Source organism: Sus scrofa, chromosome 4, assembly GCF_000003025.6.
Source record: "Sus scrofa isolate TJ Tabasco breed Duroc chromosome 4, Sscrofa11.1, whole genome shotgun sequence".
NCBI classification, from domain to species: Eukaryota; Metazoa; Chordata; class Mammalia; order Artiodactyla; family Suidae; genus Sus; species Sus scrofa.
This window is the reverse complement of record NC_010446.5, coordinates 105,483,590-105,508,104: the sequence shown is the minus strand read 5'-3', so window position 1 is coordinate 105,508,104 and position 24,515 is coordinate 105,483,590. Positions and strand designations below refer to the sequence as shown.

General features: G+C 45.5%; 1 protein-coding gene and 1 long non-coding RNA gene across 4 annotated transcripts in view; one reads left to right on the top strand and one right to left on the bottom strand.

The window, feature by feature from the left end:
* TSPAN2 (tetraspanin 2) overlaps nucleotides 1-5,006 on the bottom strand; it is a 39,023-nt gene extending 34,017 nt beyond the window's left edge. For all 3 annotated transcript variants that reach the window (XM_021089999.1, XM_001927979.5, XM_005663555.3), the window contains exon 1: nucleotides 4,857-5,006. In XM_021089999.1, the coding sequence (XP_020945658.1) occupies nucleotides 4,857-4,925 (69 nt within the window). In that variant the 5' untranslated portion in view covers nucleotides 4,926-5,006. The remainder of the gene's footprint in view (nucleotides 1-4,856) is intronic.
* Nucleotides 21,699-24,515, top strand: part of LOC102167638 — a 99,636-nt gene continuing 96,819 nt past the window's right edge. The window contains exon 1 of the long non-coding RNA XR_303172.2: nucleotides 21,699-21,820. This is a non-coding gene — a long non-coding RNA (uncharacterized LOC102167638). The remainder of the gene's footprint in view (nucleotides 21,821-24,515) is intronic.

The window sequence follows — 24,515 nt, the reverse complement described above, 5'->3', positions numbered from 1 at the left end:
AGCTTACTAACCAAGCTCGCCTAGTTAGTAATCAGTTCAGCCAGGAACTCAGGCAGTGCAATGCCAGTATCCACCTTCCATGCTTTGAATTTGTGGATATGAATTACCACACTGCCTAGACCTGGCTGAGGTCTACCAGACTCCCGGAACAATAGCTCTGGATTCTGCAGACTGGCCCCCATCATATAGCCTGTGCCCCTCCCAGCACCACTGGGCCCCTCTCGTCCACAATAGGGGAAGCTGGCCACTGCTGTCTCCCTGTTGACAGGAATCAGACATGGGGACTATCCTACAACAGGGCCAAGGAAATCCCTGTCTGCCTTCTGGGGTAGTTGAGCTTTTGGGTGGACCCCAAAGAATACTTTCTTCAGATATTTTTTTTTTCAGCTAGTCTTTCTGACATGTGGTAGCTCCGAAGTCACTGTTTGAAATAAGTTTGGGAATGAGGAGGAGGCAACCTCTGTAGGCTTCAGTAGAGTCAAACATCTTTCACTCCCAAGCCTACGAGACACAGTCTTTCCTAAAAGCACCTGTCAGGCATCACCAAGGGAAACCCCAAAGCTGCATTAATAATGTTGAGAAGGAAAGGAGAGCAGCTTCAAGCAAACCATATATGGCATCTGACTTTCGACAATGAATGGTTCTGCTTCCTGTTGGTGGGCAACCCTTAGCCGCTCATACGGCACAATGATAGGAAAACGCTGAGCATACAACAGTGAACCAAGAAATAAACAGCGCCAGTTTTTTTTTTTTTTTTCTTTTCTTTAAACCAACATATGTGGCTTAGTGGATTGTGGTGTTTTATTTATATTGCTATGCAACGAAGGGAAAAAAAATAAAGGTGATTTCAGTGAAAGGCATGGGACTATGCCATGCTATCTGATTGTAGTGTCTGAGTTTAGAAATGACAGATGTTGGAGGGGTTTCATATTAGGCATCAACCATGATAACAGAAATTAATTTAATGGGGCTTGGGGCTGGGCTTTACTTTTGTTTTGTTAAAATTCAGTGGTGAATATAGTCAGCAGCCCTGGGCCAGGGAGTGCTGTGCTGGCTCCGGCAGGATCTAGTTGAATGTTTATAAAATCAGAACAGCTGAGGGAAACTTCAACCAAGCTGCCAGAAGGAGGTTGCAAATCAATTTGTCAAATTGCAGATCACAAAACATACCCCGGCCCCGCCTGTGTCTGCCTTCTGGTGAGTTCCTGACAGGAAAGGAAGTGCTGTCACCCAGGGGACCTCATACCTCAGAAGGACAGGCACACAAGCATCTAAGAGTGTGTGTAAATATTACTCTAGAAGTCACAGCTAACACCTATCCTTCCAGGAAAACTGTCCCCTGCCCTCTGCCTCTTCCTCAAACTTCCCACAAACCCCTCCAACCAGGAAACAACAACTTCAGAAACTAGGGTTGGGCTTTTCTGGAATCAGGTTCCCTTGGTTACAGTGAAGGTAGGTACCTAGACAATTTATCCCAATCGCTTTCCTCTAAATCATAAGCAACCTGTTTTGGGTCACCCCTTTCCCTTTGGTTGTACCCACACAGACACGGGGGAGCTCCCTGTGACTGTTGCTGATCCCTGGTCCCCACAACACATGGAACTGGGGGTGAGGAAGGCCCCATGTTCCCCTCCTGGGCCTCTCTGTGCAAAGAACAAATTGACATGTAATGAGCAGGAAGAGATAGTCTCAGGCCTCTGATAAAGCTGACAACTATCTGTGCCAATTGAGAAGGGCCTCTGGGTCAAGTTCCTGAATTCTTTCTATGGATATTTATGGAGTGCCTTCTATGTGCTGGGTACTATTCTAGGTACTAGAGATATATCCATGAAAAAGATAGAAAAAAATGCCTGCTCGAGTATTCTAAGTTCTAGTGGGGAAAATCCACAAGGGCAAACTGAGAAGCTAATGTGTAATTATTCTAAAATGAAGACAAGCTGCAAGTCACTTGGCAAACATATACACTATTCCTCGCTACCAAGGGACTCTGGGGAAAGAGGGATTTCATTAAACGCTTTCTTTGTGCCAAGCACTTAATAATAAACACGATAATTTAAAAAATGTGAGCACTTAGTATATACTAGCTCATAGGAAGGTGAAGTCACATACTTTATATATTTCCTTTTAATCCTCTCAACAACTCTATTACCCCAACTGTTTGGCTAAGAAAAGAGCCAGAAGTAAGAATAACTTGCTCAAGCACACTCTGCTTAGGATCTTTGCACTTGGGCCTGATCCCTTTGTCAGCCATCGGTCACACTCACCCTTGCTCTGCTCCTCTGCAGGTGAGTGGTATGTCACCCCCTCACCCTTGTCCACCTCCATTCTACCCATCCTTCGAGCTTCAGCTTAAACATCCCCTTCTTCAGGAGAACTGTCCTAACTCCTTACCATTGCTGCGACCCTTTCTCCGAATGCCTTAATTGGATCAGATACATAAAAAGTCACATCTAACCCCAGTGGCTAACATATGGTAGGCACTCAAATATTGCTTTGTCCTACTTCCTTCCTTCCTGTGTTTAGGGTCAGAAGTGTCAAATTTGTCACTTGATTATATACTGTATAATTTGTTTGTTGTTGTTCTATATGTATTGGTCTTATTTCCTCAACTAGATTGGCAGCTTAGGGAACCGTAGTTTTTGTTTATAAATTATATATATTTATTTATATTTATATATGTATCAATTTTTTTCTTTTGGCCACACCTACAGCATATAGAAGTTCCTGAGCTAGGGATCAAATCTGAGCTGCAGCTGTAACCTCCACCACAGCTGCTGCAATGCCAGATCCTTAACCCACTGCGTTGGGCCAGGGGTTGAACCCACACCATTGCAGAGACAACACGGGATTCTTGACCTGCTCTGCCACAGAGGGAACTCCTGTATCAGTTATTTTTATAATTCTTATTTAATGATTGTTTAACAGAATGGTTCTCAAAATTGAGCATGCATCAGCATTTCCTGGGTTTGTTTAAATAGATGGCTAGTTCCCTCCTCCAGAATTTCTGATTCAGCAGGCCTGTGATGGGGCTGAGAATGTGCATCTCTGACAAGTTCCTGGGGAGGTGCTGATGCTGCTGGCCCAGGACTCACACTTTCAGAATCAGTGGTTACTAAATGGGCCACAGTGCTTAGGAGCATGAAGGCTGAGTTTGAATCCCACCTCTGCCACTCATTAGCTGTGTGACCTTGGGCAAGTGGACCTATTTGAGCTTCTGTTTCCTTGTTTGTAAAAAATGGGGATAATAATAGAATGCACATCAGGATTGTTGTGAGGATGAAGTTGATAATGAATGCCACGTGCTAAGCACTATCCCTGACACGTTGAAAATGCTTAATAAATGCTGCCTATTATCTCTGGAAAGTCTGGCATAACATCAGGCACTAAATAAGCACTGAACCCAGCCTAAGGATTCCTTTTAAGACTTAGATAAAACTTCTTTTGTATTTGTAAGCAGTGAGAGTGAAGAGTGTCACTGAAGCATGACATCTATAATTAACAGCTTTTGAAATTAAGCCAGACTATTAAAAAAACAATATAAAGGACCTTCAGAAATTCCCCTCCCCATATTACGCTGGATGTAAACACCATGTACAAAGTGTACAAAAGCCATATGTATTTTTAAAATTCAGGGCTGTCTACGGGGTACCTCCTTTATGCCTTCCCCTGCTGAAGGATGCTGAGGATGGCAACTCGACCTCTCAGAGTTTGGAATAGCTGGAGTCACCCAGGCATCTTAGCTAATGGGTTGGCAGTCACAAGCAGAGACCATCCTTCAATAATTAATTAGTTGGAGTCACAGGAAGACAAACTCCCCAGAGCCGATAGGGCAACCACCAACCTCCTCTATCCCAGTTGTTTCAGAGCACCCAGCCCCCTGCTACTCCCTCCTAGCTCTAAAAACCTCATCTCCCAAAGGAAGATATGTATTTTCCTTCAGGGTCTGTCTGAGCAGTTACAGTGGCTGATTCTCTTGAGGAAGCCCAAGAGGTAATGTGCAGACAAGACAATTTTCACACCTTGTCTCCAGCCCTTCAGGGCCTGAGACAGAGTATCCTGGAATGGAGAGATGTCTAGCCCTAATTTTGTCCCAATAATATAGAATATAAGGGTCGTGGCCCTGTCTGTGAACCTGTAATCCCGGGAATGTTGTTCATTCAATGCAAAGTTGAATGAGATCATCTCTGGGAGCATTAGTATTTAGCAGAGGCTGTGGGCTGGGGGTTGTGGGGAGGTGCAGCTGCTCCTTGGAAGCTCCTCCCTTCCGCCCATTCCCTCGAAGAAGAGCACAACCAGCTTCTTCCATCCAGCGGTACCCTCCCCCAATACCCAGAAAAAAGACGACCCCCCCCCCCATACCACTTCCATTCCTACTCCGATTTCCTATACAAGCCCCATCACAAACAGGTGCTGTCTGCGCACACTCCGGATGGGGTCCGGGTGCTCTGGCCATGCCCCCCCACCCCCCCCACCCCCCACCTCCGGCTCCAGCAGGAAGGCAGGGCGAGAAGGGGGTGTGTGCACGGGGTCCAGAGGTGAGGAGAAGCTGTTGTCCCCGCACCGGGAGTCATGAGGCACTAGATGAAAACCAAGGCAGAGAGGTTGCTCAGAGGGAAGAGCCGCACAGGGTCTCCTCTCCCCTTTCCGTTGCTCAATCTCTCTCTGTCCGTTTTATCCCCCTCTTTCCCTCCCCCCAACCTTTTGTCTGCTTTTTTCTCACCACCTCCGCCTTTTTGAACACCCTGCCTTCTGGAGCCCAGCTTCAACACCGCAGCGGTCAGCCTCCGGGGGACTCTGGCCCCTGCGCCCCCGCCCAGGCCCCTCCCCTCTCCGGCCCTCTCGGCTTCGGGTCTCACCCAGAAGAGCAGGTTGAAGCCGAGCAGCAGGTACTTGATGCATCGCAGGCCCCCTCGGAAGCGCCCCATGCTGCGGCCCGGGCGGCGGGATCTCGAGTTCCCAGGCCCCGGCTCCGAGCGCCGGGAGCGGCGGGAGCCGGCGGGGAGGGGGCGGAGCTCGAGGGGCGGGGGCGGGGCCTGCGGGGGCGGGGCGGGAGCCGGCGCCCAGTGTGAGAGGGCCAGCGAGGACGCGGACCGAAAGGCTGATGGTGGGTGCAGGTCGAGCCGCCTGAAGGAGAAGTTACCCCCTTCTGCCCTTGGAAGCAGCCTCCTTCCCTCCCCGGGCCCTGAGGCGCCAGGCTTGCAGTGGTTATGCGAGCATCTGCGAGAAAGGAGCGTCCGCCGGGACTCAAGACCCATTTAATCAGAGCTCTGTGCAGAGACTCATTTGAGGCCTGCGGTGAGGGTTGTGAATAAGGACACGGCCCTGGTGGCTATGGAAACCTAGGAGAGTGGCCTCAGGTAGAAGAGATAAGTAGGAAGCACCCCATGCCAAGGCCGTCCTGAAGCTGACAGTACCTGGCGCGGGGTACCCGGGCCGGGGCACTGGGTCCCGGGCTGTGGTTCCGAAACGCCTTGTGAGCGCACAGGCCTCGGAAGCCGCTTCTAGGGGACCCTCCCTTGGCCCCTCCCGTGCTCCTCCGAGAACTCTTACCTTAATAGGCAAGAACTGGGAGAAGGCGCGGGATGGGATGCGGCTTTCTTGCGCCGGGAAGGCTGCTCCCCACCCCCTTGACTTGGCCAGCAGAGAGGAGTCATTCTCCCCGGGTCCTGCTAGATTCCACTTATGGGAGCGCTTGGAAAGGAATCCAAATTCTCGGGGATTATCGTGATGTGGAGATGGGAGCAAAAGGGGACAGGTTTTGTTTTGCTTTGTTTTATTAAGTTAGGCTGCTGGTGGGAAAACCAGGCTCCCACTCCCATTGACTAAGTGTCTACAATATGTGGTGCCAGACAGTGCGGGGGCGACGCGAAGGTGTAAAATCCAGGGAGCCTATGCATTAATTCAGTAAAACTTTAAGTACCTGTTATAGGCCAGGCATAGTAGCAAGCTCCAGGGGCTGGACAATGAGGAGAGAGCTAGGCCGGATAACACCAGCTCGGGTGGTAGAGACAGATCTGTAAGCAAATAGTTATAGCCAGGTGAGGATGAGCCAGGAGATAGGTAGGTTCTAGCATAGACATTTACAGCCAGCCACTTGTTTATACTTGGAGATAGAAATAACAACAGGAACAAGGTAAATAACTCACTTTGCTTTCTGTAGACACTTTAAACAGTGGTAATGGCAGGGGCAGAGAGGGGCTAAGCCCTCCTTGGGGAAAAGATCAAGAGGTCACATACTTCCCATCCTTGGGGTCAGGGAGATTCCAACTACCCACGTGCAGAAAGACCCCTCAGGGTCAGAAAGGGAGGGGGCACCAGGCCATAATAAGTCCTGGTAACCTTCCCATAGGCCCTTGCTCTGGAATCTATCTTGGCCAAAAGATGTGCCTGCGTATCTGGGCAGACCCTGGGTCCAATCAGCTGTAAGAAGGAAAAGAAGATAACTGGCCAAAGGAAAACAAAAACTGGAAAGAACTGCCCCTATATAAGTGACCTAAATCATCCCTTTGGCATGCTTCCCACTAGCAGGGGTGTCCACACTCCTCTCTGAGTGTGCTGTTTGCTTTTAAGCTGCTCCTCTGTGTGCTCTCCCACATGTTGTATTGTGCCTCTAATAATAAACTGTAGCTGTTTTTACAGTTTTTGCCTCCTTGAAATATTCTTGCTTTCAATGGGGGCAAGAATCAGGGCAACTCTGCTTTTAGGCTTTAGCCTCTAGGTGGTCTAGTAGCTAGGACACCCAGTTTTCACCCAGGCTGCTCAGGTTCAATTTCTGAGCAGAGAATTAAGATGTCAGTTCAAGCCATCACTTGTCTCTCTGAGATCAAGGAGGTTGGGCAAGGTTCTGGTAAGCATCACCCAGCCTCATGGCATTGGGCAGGGAAGGCTTTGCTGAGGGTGGTGGACCTGAGCTGGTCCTGAATGAGTCTGAGCAGATGGGGCAGCATGTGCAAAAGCACAGGGCCTAGAGGACACGGCCTCCTGGGGGGAGAGGGGGAGTGTGAGAACTGCAGTAGCCCAAGGGGAGCGGAGGGAGGTGCTAGGGCACAGCTTTCAGTCAGCTAACCAAAGTGCAAAACTATCCTGGGGCTTTGGTTTCCTCATCTGCAACAAGAAGGTAAGTGTGTACCTCATAGAGCTGTGAAGATTAATGAGTTAATATTTGTAAAGTATCTAGAACAATGCCTGGTACAGAGTAAAGTACTATGCAAGAGTTAGCTCTCACTGTGTTGCTTGACTCCATCAGCCAATTGCTACCATGTTGCTGTCTTTGCTTCCATCTGTGTCTTTGGACATGGATGAATATTTCATGAATTTTATTTATGAAAATGAATAGAAGATAGAAAAATGAAAGAGTGGCTTCTGGTAATAAGCATAAGCCCCAAAGAGTGAAATAGAGGCAGAGATGAAAGTTATTAGGCATGCAGAAAGAGGCATATCTTTAGCTTCAGTCAGACACATTGTAATTAATTTCTGATCTGTTATAAAATAAAAGAACTAAATTAAAGAATAGTGTCTAGTACCTAGTAGGAATTCAATAAATCATTGAACTGAATGAACAACAATGACATACTTTAAATATATTGTTGAATTTTTGTCTCTAAGACAAAATACATGTAGAGACTATATTTCTATACTCTCTGGGAACAGAACTCCTATTCTAAATCTATTGTTTTTTCATACTACAATTTTATCACACATGTATTAGAGACAGATGTTGTCTGCCTAACACAACAGATATAAATATTGAATGTAGACTTTCCCAGCCACCTGCCTCCAGCAAAGCTGTGTCCTAGGGGAGCTGACCCTTGTCAGGACTAGGACAGCCTAACTGCTAGTATGCTTTCAAGATTACATTTTTATTATATGAAAGTAGGAGACTACATTAAATGAATAAGGAAGTGAGCCTTTAAACTAGACATTATGCAAAGCCAGAGAGGGGAGCTAAGCAGGAGATAAAATGGTTATATTTCTATTTTTAGTCAAATTGGGGCTACATGGAATATGATTTGAAGTTAAGACTTGACTAATTAAGAGACTGTTACAGCAGTTCAGGTAAGAAATGAGAAACTGAACCAAGACAGTGGCAGTCGGTATAGGAAAGAGGCTCAGATTTGAGAAATATTCTGAGACTTGATGAAAGATCAAGACAGATTGGATATGAGGAATAGGGAAAAGAGGCAGGGATAACTCCTGGGTTTCTTAATTGAGTAACTAGGCAGATCATGGAACCATTTCAGAGACGGTGGAGTAGGTTTCCAGAGTGAGTGAACTCACTTGTCACCCAATCCTACATCCAACTTAGAGGATAGGAAAGCTGTGTACTTGCTTCCTGGTTTCATTGCAGCTAGGGTGGCTGTGTGACATAGACCTGATTAAGGGGATTTATGTGGAAGTCTGTTGGGAGGTTTCTGGAAAATCTGAAATTGCCTTGATAAGAGGTTCAGTTATCACTGGCATTGCTTCCTTCCCTTTTCTCCTGTCTTGAACTCAGACATGGTGCCTGGAGCTGTAGAACATTTTGTGACTATAAGGAAAGGCCAAGAGAATTGCAGAACTGCCAGCCAGGAGATCGTTGAACTGTTGAACCAAAACCAGAAGCCACCTCCAGATTTCTTGTTGTGTAAGAAAAATAATCCTCATTTTGTTTGCCTCGTATTCTGTTACTTGTCACTGATGAAATTTCTAACTGACACAGGAAGACAATAAATTCATATTTGGCTCTGTTGAGTTTTATTTTTTATTTATTTATTTATTTTTTGGTCTTTTTAGTTATTTCTTGGGCCGCTCCCGCGGCATATGGAGGTTCCCAGGCTAGGGGTCAAATCGGAGCTGTAGCTGCCAGCCTACACCAGAGCCACAGCAACGCGGGATCCAAGCCGCGTCTGCAACCTACACCACAGCTCACAGCAACGCCGGATCGTTAACCCACTGAGCAAGGGCAGGGACGGAACCCGCGACCTCATGGTTCCTAGTCGGATTCGTTAACCACTGCGCCACGATGGGAACTCCATCTGCTGAGTTTTAGATATGATGGGAAATCCAGATGAAGTGGTCCAGGAGACAGATGGAAATATGACTGGAGTTCTGGAGAGAGGTTTGGACTGTAAGTTAAGGTTAAAGATTCATCAGCAAATGTTGATAATGGAAACCAATGGTCTCCAAAGTTTTGCTCACGCAGCCCCAAAAAGAATTATGAAAAAATGTATTCTCCCTTGCACATTTCCCCCAATATTTTATTATGAATGTTTTCAAGCACACGAAAAATTTGAAATAATTGGGCAGTGTACACCATCCACTCATCACCTAAATTCTACCATAAATATCATTCTGCTTTAGTTACATTACTTATCTTACATCTGCCTGTCAATCTGTCTAATTTTTTATGCATTTCCAGATAAATTTTAGACATTAATACATTTTATCCTTAAACTCTTCAGAATGCATACCATTAGCTAACATTCAAATATTCGTTTATAGAGTTTCTTTTTTGGGGATAAAATTTGTCTCAATGAAATGTTATTTTAAGTATACCATTTGATGATTCTTGACAAAACCTTCTGCCTTTCTAACTCCAGGCCCTATTAAGGTATAGGACAGTACTATCATCATTAGAAAGTTCCCTTTTACTTTTTTCCAGTCAATCTATGGCCCCACCCTCCCAGAGGTAACTACTGTTTTGAATTTTTTTCACCATAGATTAGTTGTTCCTGTTCTATAATGTCCTATAAATGGACTTGTACAGTATTTACCCTCATATGTTGTTAACATATAAAATTATTTATTATGAGTATTTGCAAAAGGTGTCATTTCCAATGTATTTTAAATATTGGTGTTTTAAAAGAAAATGGTCACATCTCTCATTTTAATGCATAAACTAAATGCCAGTGTGATCTGCCACCTACCATTATTCTTTTTTGTTGAGGTTGTTTATCAGGTTTTTTTTGTTTGTTTGTTTGTTTGTTTTTGTCTTTGTTTGAGGGCTGCCTCCGAGACATATGGAAATTCCCAGACTAGGGGTGTAATCAGAGCTCTTGCTGCCGGCCTATGCCAGAGCCACAGCAACGCCAAACCTGAGCTGCATCTGCAACCTATGCCACAGCTCACGGCAACGCCAGATCCTTAAGCCATTGAGCGAGGCCAGGGATCGAACCCACAACCTCATGGTTCCTAGTCAGATTAGTTTCCACTGAGCCACGACTAGAACTCCTATTCATCAGGTTTGATGCTTAAAATGACTGCATGAAATTTTTGATCAAGACTTGTATATGATGATTTTTCAATTTTTAAACACTTTTCATTGATGAAAAAATTAATTCAAAATAATGTTTTAAATTGAGGTATAATTGAGATATGATATTTTAGATGTAGGACATAATGATTTCATATATATATATTCATCATCTATTAAGAATACATAGACAAGCTCCTCTTTAATATGGTGTATTCTTTCTTTAATTTTTTTTTTTTTTTTTTTGGTCTTTTTGCCATTTCTAGGGCCGCTCGCATGGCATATGGAGGTCCCCAGGCTAGGGGTCAAATCGGAGCTGTAGCCGCTGGCCTACCCAGAGCCACAGCAACGTGGGACCCGAGCCTCGTCTGCAACCTACACCACAGCTCAAGGCAACGCCGGATCTTTAACCCACTGAACAAGGCCAGGGATCGAACCCACAACCTCATGGTTCCTAGTTGGATTCGTTAACCACTGAGCCACTATGGGAACTCTGGTGAATTCTTTTTTTAAAATTGAAGTATACAATACTTACAGTATTGTGTTAGTTTCAGGTGTACAGTAGAGTGATTCAGTTTCATATGTATGTATATTTTCAGTTATTTTTCATTACACGTTATTATAAGATATTGAATATAGTTTCCTGTGCTGAAGAGTAAGCCCTTGTTAATATCTATTTTATATATAGTAGTGTGTATGTGCTAATCCCAAATTCCTAATTTATCCCTCCTCACTATCTCTTTCCCCTTTGGTAACCAGAAGTCTGTTCTCTATTCTGTGAGTCTGTTTATGTTTTATAGATAAGTTCATTTTAAAGGCTGGCTCTACAAGTCCAGGGGGAGATTTTCCCCCTACTTGTTGCGGTCTAAACATGTACACTTCCTTGAATCCTTTGGCATGATAGGTGTACTTCCTTGAGGGTATAGCCCTTAGGAGGGGGCACCAGCTTTGAGGGGAGTCTCCTAATAGATGCTTAACCTTAGTGGGACTTCAGGCTTTCCTTCCAAGCCCTTGCAGCTGTTGAAAGAGAACCTCGGGGCCAAAGGTGGCCTTGGTACCTGCTTACTTCCCAAAGTTCTTGCTTTTGGTTCCTTTTGACCTTTGTAGATTCCCTTCCTTTAGTGCTGGCTAAGCAATGTTTTTTTAAAGCGATGGCTGTGTGTTTTCTCTGGTGTTTAGTTCCAATACAGAAGGTAGTTCAGGATATCAAGTCTGCCCTTGTGCTGGAAAAAGAAGCCCAATGTGCTTGCTGTTGTGACTTTGGGTTTGATAAGCAGGACGTGAGCAGTGTTTTGACTGCTGGGTTTGCAGCATATTAATCCTGTTGCTATGCAGTTGTTGCTGGAAAATAGTTTGTGGGCTCAGGGTTTCTAAACCAACCATGGTGCCCAGAGAAGGAAGGAAGGCGAGGGCCTTGGTTTGCTGATTACAAATGATCTCCACGGTCACAGGTTGGCGAGCTCTCCTCTCACAGTGCTTTCCCAGCAGCATTCAAGCAGCTATGGCTTCCTTTCATTATTTTTCAGCTTCTGGTATTGGCTGGTGAGAGGAAGGAGTGAATGCCTGCTTGTGCAGGCATGTCTGAAGCAAGAGAAGGGACCATGAAATAGGAGAAGGGGGGCAAACTCAAAGGATAATTGATCATTCCCCAGGGCCCTATGGGAATAAACTATTCACTTTTTTTTTTTTTTTTTTTTTTTTTTTGGTCTTTTTAGGTCTGCTCCTGAGGCATATGGAAGTTCCCAGGCTAGGGGTCAAATCAGAGCTATAGCCACTGGCCTACACCACAGCCACAGCAATGCAGGATCTGAGCCATATCTGTGACTCTTCACAGATACTAGTCAAGTTCATTACCACTGAGCTATGATGGAACTCTAAGCTATTCGTTTTTGTTTTCTCTTTTATAGGTGGCTGGGGGAAGGAGTGGAATGTAACCCATTCAGGTATGTCTCATAGATGTTTGAATCAAATAAATTAGGAAATTAAATTAATAAAAAATTACAGAATAATCATCTGACATTATTGTAATGTGACTTGTCTTTTTGATTCTGTGTTTCAACAGAGGCCCCAAAAGTCTCAGGGTGAAGTCATAGGTACTCAAGGACCTTTACATTCTAAAGCTAAGTTGAATATATGCATAGTCAGGGTTCTCTAGAGCAACAGAACCAATGGGATATATGTGTATACATATATTATAAGGAGTTGGTTCATGTCATTTGGAGGCTGAGAAGTCCCAGAACTGCAGTCCACAGGCTGGACACCCAGAAGAGCCAACGGTATAGTTCCAGTACAAAAGCTGGTAGCCTCAAGAGCCAAAAAGATCTATTTTTAAGTTGGAGATGAAGAGCAAGAAAAGACCAATAACCCATTCAAGGAAGTCAGGCAGGAGGAGTTCCCTCTTACTCTGCCGTTTTGTTCTAGTCGGGCCTTCAGCTGATTGTATTCGGCCTACCCACAGTAGGGAGGGCAATCTGCTTTGCTCAGCCTACTCATTCATATGTTAATCTCATATGGAAACACCCTCACAGACACATCCAGAATAATGTTTGGCCAAAGGTCAAGGCATCTTATGACTCAGTCAAGTTGACACATAAAAATAATCATCACACCAAGTAGGACTTGCAAAGGGATGGAATGAAACCTGGTTTTGCCAGCCAACGCATCCCCTATTGCCTTGGCTAAGCAAAAGCTCAGAGTATTTGGGTGGATTGAAAAGAAGGATCAGTCTCGCCTCCTCAAGGAGAGGGGTGAGGGAGGGGATGCTTTCCTTCTCCAACTTAAGTCAGCTGTGAGAGGCTTCAAGAAAACCCTTGGCGGGCTTGACAGATGTCCCCTGGAGTTTGGGACGCAGAAGAACTGATACTTGACTCATTCCTGGAATTCCCCCTGCCTGTCAGCAGAATACAGCTAGGGCTACAATGAGAATGACAAGATCCTGTGACACAAGTGTTTCCTGAGGACCAGACATGGGCCCTTTGGAGAGATGTGGACTTGGGATGTCTTAAAAGAGACCCTGGAAAGAGGAGCTCCCAGTAGAGGGATGTGGGGGGTAGGAGGGGACTGTTAGAAGCCAGGGGCCTGAAGTCATGATTACCTGGCTGGAAGGGGCATTGACAAAATCAGTGGGGAGGAGGCTTCAGAGACCTCACCAAGAGGCCGGCAAGAGAAAACAATTAGCATGGACATGTGCTCCACCTAGGGGCAAGGATGACTTTCTTTTGCTTGTTTTAGGTGCTTGACCCTGGAGAGGTCACTCACTAAAACAGCAGCTAGTGAGTAAGGTGCAAGCATGGAGTAAAGAAATGGGGCTACCCCGGTCTCTTTCCCTCTGCCTTCTTAACCTCAGACAGGCTCAGGCTGAGGCTGGGGGATGTCTTAAACGGATTGAGGATCTGGAGCTTTGAATTATTCTGGACTGCGATTCTAATTAACTGGAAGGGGTCAGAAAGGCTGTGGAAACTGCCTGCGACTTCATGCAGGGATGATGAAGAGAGTGCTGAAGAACAGAGAGCTGGGTGTGAGGTAAAAAAGGACAAAATTGCTTGTTTGCACCCTTCTGCTAGTGGAATGATAGATACCTTCAGTGTCCTAAAAAAAATAACTGCCATTCTAGAAAATTTGCACCCAGCAAAAATTTACTTCAAGAATACAAGGAACAAAAATATTGCCAGGCCAATAGAAACAATATTTGCCACCAACAGACCTGCATTAAAGAAAATACTATAAAATGTATTTCAGGCAGAAATAAAACGGTCCCAGCTGGACAGTCAGAGATGCTAGAAGAAACGAAAAGCAAAGAAAACAGAAAATATATGGGTATATCTAAATAAATAGGCAACCACAAGTTTTCCCACTAAACATGGAATGCAAACTTAGTTTAAAAATAACATTAAGGGGAGTTAATGGGGGGACTCTGAGGCAAATGATGCTCAGTTTACTTCTATGGTCTCTAGTAGTTTAGTGATGTTTAGGGATGAAAACATGAGGGAATTAACTAAAAAGCCTTTTAAAATTCTTTCAAGGAGTTCCTTTTGTGACTCAGTGGAAATGAATCCAACTAGTATCCGTGAGGATGCAGGTTCAATCCCTGGCCTCGCTCGGTGCATCAGGGATCCAGCATTGCCATGAGCTGTGATGTAGGCCGCAGTCATGGCTCGGATCCCGTGTTACTGTGGCTGTGGTGTAGGCTGGCAGCTATAGCTCTGATTTGACTCCTAGCCTGGGAACTTCCATATGCTGTGGATGTGGCCCTAAAAAGCAAAAAAAAAAAAAAAAATTCTTTTGAGGAGACCATATGGCCTGGGATCATTTTAATCTCCTCATTGTACAGCTGGGGAAACTGAGGCCCAAGGAGGTCATGTAGCTCATTGGCTGTTAAGGCAGAGCCAGAGCCCAAGTGCCCTGACTTCTCACTAGGTGCTTTCAGCTCATAAGTGCTCATCATCTTAAGCACACATATTGAAATACTTCCATCTTCCTGCATTCATGTTGCCTTTTTATCTGCATTGAATCCCACTTGGCCATATTTCTTCTTCTTCATCCAACTTCTAAAGACTCTTTAGCAAAAATCTACTGTCATTTACAAACATGGACAATTCATGGGGCATTCCGTGTTCAAGCTGGTTATGTAAGCATGACATGAGACCCATCTGGTCACAGAGCCCTTGATGGGACTAATGTAAATAATAGACTTTAGTGAGCATTTAATGTGTGGAGCTCTGTTCTAAGCTCATTATAGTTATTAAATCATTTAATCTTTAAAACAACCCCATGAGTAACGACCATATTAAAAATGAGAAAACTGAGGCACAGAAGAGTAAAGTAACCTGTCCAAGATAAGCAGTGACAATGCTTGGTTTCAAATCCAGAGGTCTGGCCAAAGAGCTTACATTCTTACCCTGCACTGGTCATTCATCAAATATTGAGTACCTACTATGTGGCAGGCACTGTGCTAGGCACTGAGGATAGTGAATAAGATACGTGCTTATGGGAGTTTTGGGGCTAATAGAAACAACAGTCATTTAAACAAAAAACTATAATATTGAGAAATGAGTCAATAAAAAAAAATGTATAGGATGATTTGGGAAGCCAGAGGAGGGACCTGGGAAAGATGGGGACAGCCTCAAGGAAGAGAAGTCATTTTAATGAACACTTGAGAACTGAGGTGGGGTTTGATGGCTAGAGAGGGAGTGTGTTTTGTAGGTTGGTGGAAGAAAGACCAGCCAAAGAGATAGCAAGGAGGTAGGTGCAGCTAGAGATAAAGTGTGTGGTTGGGGCAGGGTGGTGGCTGGGGGGACAGTGGAGAGATAGCTGAGTGGATAAAATGACAGTTGGGCCCAAATCATGAAGGACCTCATCTGCTAAGTTATCGGAACCATATTTTGCAGGAAGCAGGGGAATGACGTCAGATTTGTGTTTTGCCAGAAAGGGGGCTGGACAGTGAGGGAGATACATTCACTCAGTAAGTGTTCATGGAGCCCAGACCCTCCGCAACATGATCAGATGTGGCCTCCGGCCTCAGGAAGCCTGCAGATGTTCTGAACGAGGTGAGGGCATCTACCTAAGCCTCCTATTGCGAGGAGACCAGCACTGAGTCCTGAGTGAGAGGTCCCAGTGCTCCAAGTGCAGTGAGGGCACAGAGGAGGGAGATTTCCTTAGGCTGGGGCATGGGGAAGACTTCAAGAGTGGGGGCCACTGGCTGTTAAATGATTAATGTGATTTGAAAGGCAGAGACAGGTAGTGGACATACATGGAAGCGGGCAGCATATGTGAGGAATGGTGACTTGTCCATTCTGGCTGGCGTTCAGGGTGCATGAAGGGTGCTTAGTGGGAGCCACGGGCAGGTCTTGAATTATGTTTCTCAAAGTGTGATGCTGCTGGGAGAGTCACAAGATGATTTTTGGTGGTAAGTGATGGATGATTGATTTATTTATTTATGTCTTTTTTTTTTTTTTTTCTTTTTAGGGCTGCACCTGTGGCACATGGAGGTTCCCAGGCTAGGGGTCTGATCGGAGCTGTAGTCGCAGGCCTACACCACAGCCACAGCCTCGAGGGGTCCAACTGTGTCTCCAACCTTCACCACAGCTCACCGCAATGCCAGATCCTTAACCCACTGAGCAAGGCCAGGGATCGAACCCACAACCTCATGGTTCCTACTCGGATTCGTTTCCGCTGCGCCATGATGGGAACTCCGTGATGGACATTTTAAAGTTAGATGTTTATATTAAGGTACATTGAAAATACTTGAATAGTAATTATGATATTTCTTACAGTGAGGCAGAGTAAATGAGGCCATTTAATCAATATTCAGGAAATAATGTAGATGGTGCACAGATATGAAAGATCATCAAGGAAATATAGAAATAACTAAAGATTGCGGAAAATTGGGTGAAGGAGTTTAGAATGATTTGGGAGGGTTGGCACACTGGAGTGGTTACTCAATCGAAAGATCAATCTGAGACCTGGTATGAAGTGAATAAACTGGAAAGAGATCTGAGCTGGAGAGACCAGTAAGGAACAGTAATAAGAGTCTCCTCTTTAAGGAAACTGTTCTGCTCAAGTTCTTATTGTAAATCCATCAGCTTGCTTCACATGGAAACCACAGGTGCTGCTGAAAGTGGCCAAGATCTCTTCTACCGCCTTTCTGCAAAAGAGGTACCTCTTGCTTTCGGCAGTGAAAATTTGACACATTACCCCTCACAGTTTCATCTCTGCGCTCCTTTCCTTGGAGTCATTGCCACACTCTTTGCACCAAAAAGTTTTCATCTAATGCAGTGGAAGAAGTCTGTGAAAGTGGGGAAAAACTAGACTTCCAGAAATGATTGGGGCAATGCCTCAAAACTGCACAAGAACCTTGAGCTCTCGTCCCATGAAGCAAAATAGCCCAAAGGCTAGCCAGGGTTTCCAGTCCCACCCCAGTGTCCAACTCTTGTGCAATTTTGTCTTCAGACCTTTTGCAATGTCTTCTTAAGATAGAGCAACCACAGTTGAGATGTTCTTCCTGTGAGACATTACATGTTGAATTAAGTTATTTTGAGCAAAGCTTGCCTGTCCAGGAAGAAAACCATAATGTCATTCTGATGGATAGATCTCCAGGAGCCAGAGAAGTGGCTCTGGCCTATCTTGGGTGCTCCCTGCCTACAAGTTTGCCATCAGATCCCATGTCTTATTTTCCTGTTATTCTGCACATCCATATTCTCATCTATAGTTAATGCTTATCTCTTCCTTTATCCTCTGAAGCAGAGGAGCCTATCAGAGCTAGATGAACATGCTTATATGTAATTCTTGGTAGAACAAATAGATTCATTCTCATTTTCCTTTGCCACCTCTCACTATGTTTCGTGGCTTATTTATTTGGTGGTTACCTTATCTCACTGAACGCTACAAATGAGTCAGAGAATGAGGCAGCCTGGGGAAGGGTTATGTGACGTGTAACCTGTTATGAGGTGCTGCCTGGTAGCTCCTGTCTCTACTTCTTATCTCCCAAACCTCCTGCATGGTCTGCCCTCTTGGCACCTGCTTTTGTATCCCAAATAAACCACAGGAATCCAGTTTGTCCTTAACCATCTTCCCACTTTTCTTTCAGAATCTGTAGTAGATGTCTGAATTTTTTTTCCCCCTCAGAATCCCCTTCCTACTTCTTTGGGAGACAATCTCAAAGAATGTCATGGCAATTTTATTTTGTGATTTTCCTTTGGGGAACATTCCTCTCCCACCTTGGAAATAGTCTTATCGAGAAATTACCAGTCTAGGTGTGTGTCTGAGGCCAAGAAGTGAGCATGTAACCCACGCTGAGCCCACGAGAGTCTCTCTGGGGAATTGGGATCCAAAGAGGAGCAGCGCAGGTGGTTGGGAAGATTCCTTGGGACTGTGGTGACCCTCCCTTCATCCCTGCTGCCTGCATCTGTAGCATTTCCTTGTTCCTATCCTTTTCAAGTCTCAATTATTCAGCCTTTCCTTTGATGCTACCACATCTGCTTCCGATAAATTACTTTTTTTCTGAAATAAGCCAGACACTGTTAAGATCAAAGAACCCCAAAAAGTCCACCCCCCTGCTCCCTTTTCTCTTCTAGCTCCTCCTCTCCTTAAAGCTCTATTGTGGCTGCACATTTCTGTTAGACCAAGACACACATCCCAACCACAGCCTGCAGACCCAGCCTGTCCCACCCTTGGTGGCCTCTCTGCCCAACTTCTCCATCACTCTCTCTGCCACCTGGCTCACTGTCTTCCCTTATCTTGAATGGTCTACACCCTGTCCTGTGGGGAATTCACATACGCTGCTCCCCACCCTCCTCCGCCTGGTTCTTGGAGTTGGCCTTCCTGTGCTCTTGGCCAGGTTTATTGGTTAGGGGCTCTCTTAACACCCCTGGTACTTCCTTGTCTGTCACATATATCTGCTTGTGGCTTATGTGATCATTGTCTTCACCAGATGACAGGCTCTATAAGGATAGGAACTATGTTCTTGTCCCTGACTATATGCTGATGTCTCACATAGCACCTGCTATTTGGTAAGTGTCCAGAATACTTTTGTGGAGTGAATTACATAAGAAGGTCTACAATCTGACCTTGTCAGATGAACTGAGATGCGAACTGTGCTCCCTGCCTTCCTCCCATCAGGATTTCTGAGCTTCATCTGACCTCATTAGGGCTCTGATCTGCATTGGGCAATGGGGGCTATAGTGGTTTAATCAAACATGTAGACCTAGCTTTTGCTCACAAGGTTTCCCACAGCTCTCCTTTCTCCAGTCTTCTCTCACACCCCTGCCTGATGTCCACCTTGTACCATCCGATTGTATTCTTCTATGGATGTTTATTTTATGGTAGATTATTATACCCTTGAAGGCAGGAACAGGGGTGTGAAGACTAATTCTTTTTCTGGTTCTGCCCAAGTAGCTGGGCAGAGATTAGGTAATATATCTGATCTCACTGAACCTTAGATTCCTCGTCTTTAGAATGGAGATAATATCCGTTCCATTATATCATGCAGTCGGGCATCCCTCAGGATTCAGGCAGATTGGTTTTACTCCCTCCACCCCCACCCTACCCCACGTCTACCAAAATCCAAGGATGCTCAAGTCTCTTATGTAAAACGGTATTTTTACACATTCTCCCATATACTTTAAATCATCTCTAAATTGCTTATGATACCAATACAGTGTAAATGCTATGTAAATAGTTGCCCATGTGGCAAATTCAATTTGTGCCTTTTGGAACTTTCTGGAATTTTTTTCTCTGAATATTTTCAATCTGTGGTTGGTTGAAACCATAGTTGGTTGAATTGTGGATATAGCCCAGTGGATACGAAGGGCTGACTGTACCTGGTGGTGGTGAGAATGTGAAGAGATGATGAATGTGAAAGCACTTGAGAAAACTGCCCAATGGATATAAAGTGTAAGAAATATTTATTATTACACTATACTTTTCTGATATCCATTATAATATTTGGTCTTTTATAGGCACTCTCCAAATACTGAAATGCCTTAATCTACCTGCCCTTATTTCATCCAGTGAGTGAAATAAGATGTACTATTTATTAGTTACCACTGAGCATCTACCACGATCTAGGCTCAGTTAAGGGCTTCATATATGGGATCTCATTTCATCCTTCTAAGACTGACATTAGTTTTCTTCCTTTGACTGGGGAGAAAATGGAGGCTGAGAGAGGTTAAGCAACTTATTCAAGGTTATACAACTAACAAATTGGGGAGCTGGGGTTCAAGTCTGAGCCCACTGACCCCAAGGCCAGTGCTCTTCACAGAGACCCAAGGGGTCTCCCCTGCCAATCCCTTATTTGGGGGACCAAAAGTCCCTCTCTTCTAAGTATCCCTGGGCTCTGGCCTCTGTGTTGGATGATTGACACCCTTCCTTTCCCTTAATGTTTACACTGCCACCATCATTTCACAAGCGAGGAAGCAGAAGCTTAGAGAGGGAACCTGGACTTCCGCTCCTGGGTAGGATTTAGAAAGTTGCAACAGGCCACCACCACTTCCACTGCAATAATGCAGTAACTAGAAGAAAACTGGGTAAGTTGTGAAAGGTATGTACTGAAACACAATGGGGAACAGTAGAATCAATGAGAAGGAGGTGAAGAAAAAGCCTTTCCTAGGCCCACTCATCCCTACTAATTTTCTTTGGGGGCATTTGTCTGTTCTGAGCAAATGTGGACTTGACCTGAGCCATTGAACCCAACGGAGGTAAAGAGAACCCACATAGGTTGTGGCCATCTTGAGGGTCTGGCATGATGGATGAGAAACAAGAGAAGCCTCAAAGGCCAGAATGGTTTTCCCCATGGGATACTGGCTGAGCTCTAGAGAAGCTAAGAGGGCTTAACAACCTGTGATCTAAATCTGGGCCTGAGCTGCCTGCATCACAGGCCAGTCTTTAAAAAAAAAATTTTTTTTTCCGGGATCATTTCTCCCCTCTGGCATCTGTATTCCTCTGCACCAGTCGTGTCATTTTCCGTAAGTAGCTTTTCGAAGACATTGGCGCCCCCTGCTGTTATAGTATAGGCAGCATTGCAAGGACTTGGAATCTGCCCAGCGGCACATTTTGTCCTTATACTGTTCTCCCAGGAATCAGGGGTTTAACTCGATGGTGAATTCCCAAGTCTAAGATTTTGTCTCATTGGTCTCCTCTGCCCTTGAGTGTTAACTGTTTAGACTGGTAGTTGCCCATGGCTGTCAGGTCCTCGTCTGTAAAACGGAGTCAACTGTGACCACTTCCCAGGCTGTTGTGCATTAAGCGAGGTAGCAGATAAAAGTTCTTAACATTGCCTGGTATACAATTACTATTTCCTGGTTGGAAATAATAGTAATAGCAGTGGTGACTCTTCGGGCTGCCCCCATTTCTTCTCAAAGAAGGCAGCCCCAGGTCTCACTATCAGCCATGGTGAGAGCTGCTCTGACTCTGAACGTTCAGATGTTTTCAGCCCTCTGCACAGTAGGACACCAAGAGCTTGCTGCCTAAAACCAAGAAGAGGAGAAGAAAAGCCTGATCTGTGGCAAGATGAGTACCAGCCAGTTCCTCTGACTTCAGCCTCCAGTCTGCTGAGTGGTGTTGGCAATTCTCAAACCTTAGGCCTATGGGAGCTGAGGTTGCTAAAACTGCCTCTGAAAAACTGTCTTTCTGAAGGTTGCATTTTAGTCCCCTTTTAGAAGATGAAATCTCTGACCTCCCTTACATGGAGGCGCTCTGAGGGGACTTCGCAGATGAGTCTGTGGCTTCAACTCTGGATCACGAAGTTTCCTCTTTTTCAGTTTTCCTAGCGCCCAGGGTCCTGCGTTACCAGTTCCTTTAGGAGCATTGGTCTCACGGAGGTTTCTTTCCCGGCAACGAAGAAGACATCGCGTTTCTCTAGTTTGAAAACGCGCTCTGTCCCTTAGGTACCCTCGTGCATTCCCAGATCTTGACCCCGCCTCCCTAGAGGCCCCGCCCCTGACCCTCCCCTTCCCAGGGTGCTTTGCGGCAGCTCCGGCTGAGTGGGCGCCTCAGGCCTAGAAGTCGATGGATTTCTGTCCCTGGTTCCCACCCTGCTGCCTACGACCCCTGGATGCAGCCTGCAGAGCCCTGTGGGGACGAACAGAATCTGAGGTATTCCGGAAAGCCCGGCCAGCTTGCAGACCCAGCAGCTTCTGCTGACTCTGAGCCACCTTTTATTTTCTGTCACCTCTGCATTACGGCTCTGTGACTTCCGTTTCTACCTGCTCACATGTTGCCACATACACGGACTTAGGTTTGGGCCTGTGATTTTGTTCAGTTCTAGAGTTGCCAGATACCATACAAAATAGTTAAATTTAAATTTCAGATAGAAAAGGAATCTTTTTTTTTTAAGGTTTAAGTATATCCCAAATATTGGCGGGACAGTAAAAAAAGATTCCTTGTTTATCTGAAGTTGAAGTTTCCCTGGCTGTCTTGTTTTTATTCGTTAAATGCCGTAGCCTTTTTGTGGTCTGCCTTGTCGGGGGTCCTCCCTGGGCTGCGGAAGTTTCGGGGCGGGGGATGGGGGTGGCTCTCGACCTGAGGCAAGGACTGCGTCAGTCTTTACTTAGGAGCGAAACCACGAGGATTTCTTCCTTAGACTGGGGCCTGTTGCAGGCAGGCCTCGCGCTCCGCTCTTCCCACTGCCCCTCCAGAGGCTCTGGGTACGCGGCGTCTGTGTGCAGGGTCGCGAGCTTGACCCGAGGGCCTAGCACGTTGTGAACAGTTTGGGTGCGGGGCTTCCTTTCCTGAAGAGCTACCCGTCAGGGCTAAAACACCGTGTCCTGTCTGCCTGCGCGGGGACCACATTTCCTGAAATGGCCCGGGCTTGTGAGCAGCCGGGAAACCCCAAGGGGAGATTCCCGGGGTCACCAGGCTGGTGATGTCTTCAGGCTGGGGACTTGCCCTGAGCTAAGGGGGCTTCCTCTGGGTGCCTTGTGCCGTTCTGTAGGACACAGAGGTTCATTTGATACTTTTCTGCTGTAGGTGGTTTAGGATAAAGCGCAGACCTAGACTCCTTTCTCTACCTGATGGCCTTTCAGTTTCCTGGCCTATGATTCACCTCAGAACAAGGGAAACTACTCCTTCCTACGTTATGTGCATGAGGAGAAACAATTTGAGCAGGTTTCGGCTCTCTTAGCTCTTGGTCCAGTGCTCAGCACCAGCGTTCTCTCTGGGGAGTTGGGGAGGGGGTGCAGAGGAGGATAGACTGAGGTAGGAGGTTTGGCCACCCCTTGAGCCTGGGAGCATCAACTGGTTGTTGCTTCTCTTCTTAGCAGAGATGACAGAAATTGTCAAAGCCAAATATTCACTGGTGGCAAAGTCTGAACACTTCAGAAGAGATTTAGTGACTCATCTGGTCGTGGCCAACTTGGGACTTTGAGAATCCCTGCAGGTTGTACACTGATAGCTGAGCTAACCTTAGGAAGGTAGGCAGGGGCATCTTCTGGTGTTTATATTTTGAAATTTCCCCTTGCCTCTTCCATTCAGGAAAAGTAAGTTTTATCTTTGTGTTGTGTATCCTGAGGAGGCCTCTAGAAGCTTGTGATCAGTGAGTGACAGCCTTAAGGTCTGAACACTAGTGACAGAGAGTTTGGGGCTCAGACAACCCCATTCTCTTCTCCCTTCTGACCCTTTGATGTCCACTCATTTCCAGGAACCTGTGCCAATGTGTAGATCACACCAATGCTGCTTCTCTTAGAAGCTCAGAGGTTACCCCACCCCACTGTCCTCTGCCTCAATGGGGCCCATCTGAAAGAGTCTCTCTCTTTTTTTTCCCTAGCCTTTTCTGCTTTAGCCAGAGCTCTCCTTAGAGCATTGCTCCCACCTCCTATGATTATCATTGTACATTTCAAGTCCCTAAGTGCCCTTAGAGACCCCCGTTGGAACTTGCCCAGTCCTCTGGCAGGGGGAGGGCTATTCCTGCCATTTGGTTTTTCTAAACTGCAGTCTGTTCCCTTGGGCTCTTTTCCACTTCCCCCCACCTGGCAGCTCTGAGGGAGTGATTGATGGTGTTGTCTCTCATTACGTTGCCAGAGGGAGAAGGTGAAGAGGCTGAGTGAAAGAAAGGGGCCTGGGTCTGGGGGTGAGTGAAAGAGAGGGGCCTGGGTCTGGGGTGGGTGGGCTTGTTTCCCTGGAGGGGCCTGGAGGCACTTTGTAATATCTTAAATTTCATGCACAGACCCTCTGTGGTCAATAAAGTAAGTTTTTAATTAAAAAGAAAGTTGTAGAAAGGACTCCCCTCTAGCACTGATGCTCTGGCGTGAGAATAGTTTGTTCTTAAACCAGATGTAAAAAGAATTTACCGTAACAATGATTATATTAAAATAAAGCATTTCTGTTTACTAGACATCTTAAAGACAAGTTGTACACTGGGAGAAGATATTTGCAATACATATAACTTGCAAAGGATCAGTATCAAGATTGTACATGCAGAAATCTTGCAATTCAATAAAAAGAAAACAAACAGCTCAATAGGAAATGGATAAATGACATGAACAGGGGTTTCACGGAAAAGGACATTTACATGGCTAAGAAACACATGAAGAAGTCTCCAGTCTCATTAGTTATCACGAAAAAAAAATTTAAGAAAACAATAAGTTAACATTTACCTGATTAATTGATAAAAATTAAAAAGTCTGTTAATATAGGGTCTCGGAAAAGATGTAGACATTTATTCATTTATTCGTTAAAAATTCATCCAACCCTACTTTGCACTAGGTATGCTTTTAGGTGCTCAGAACATAGCAGTGAACAAAAAGACAAAAATGCCAGTTCTTGTGGTGGCTTCCAGTCTTCTGGGAGGAGA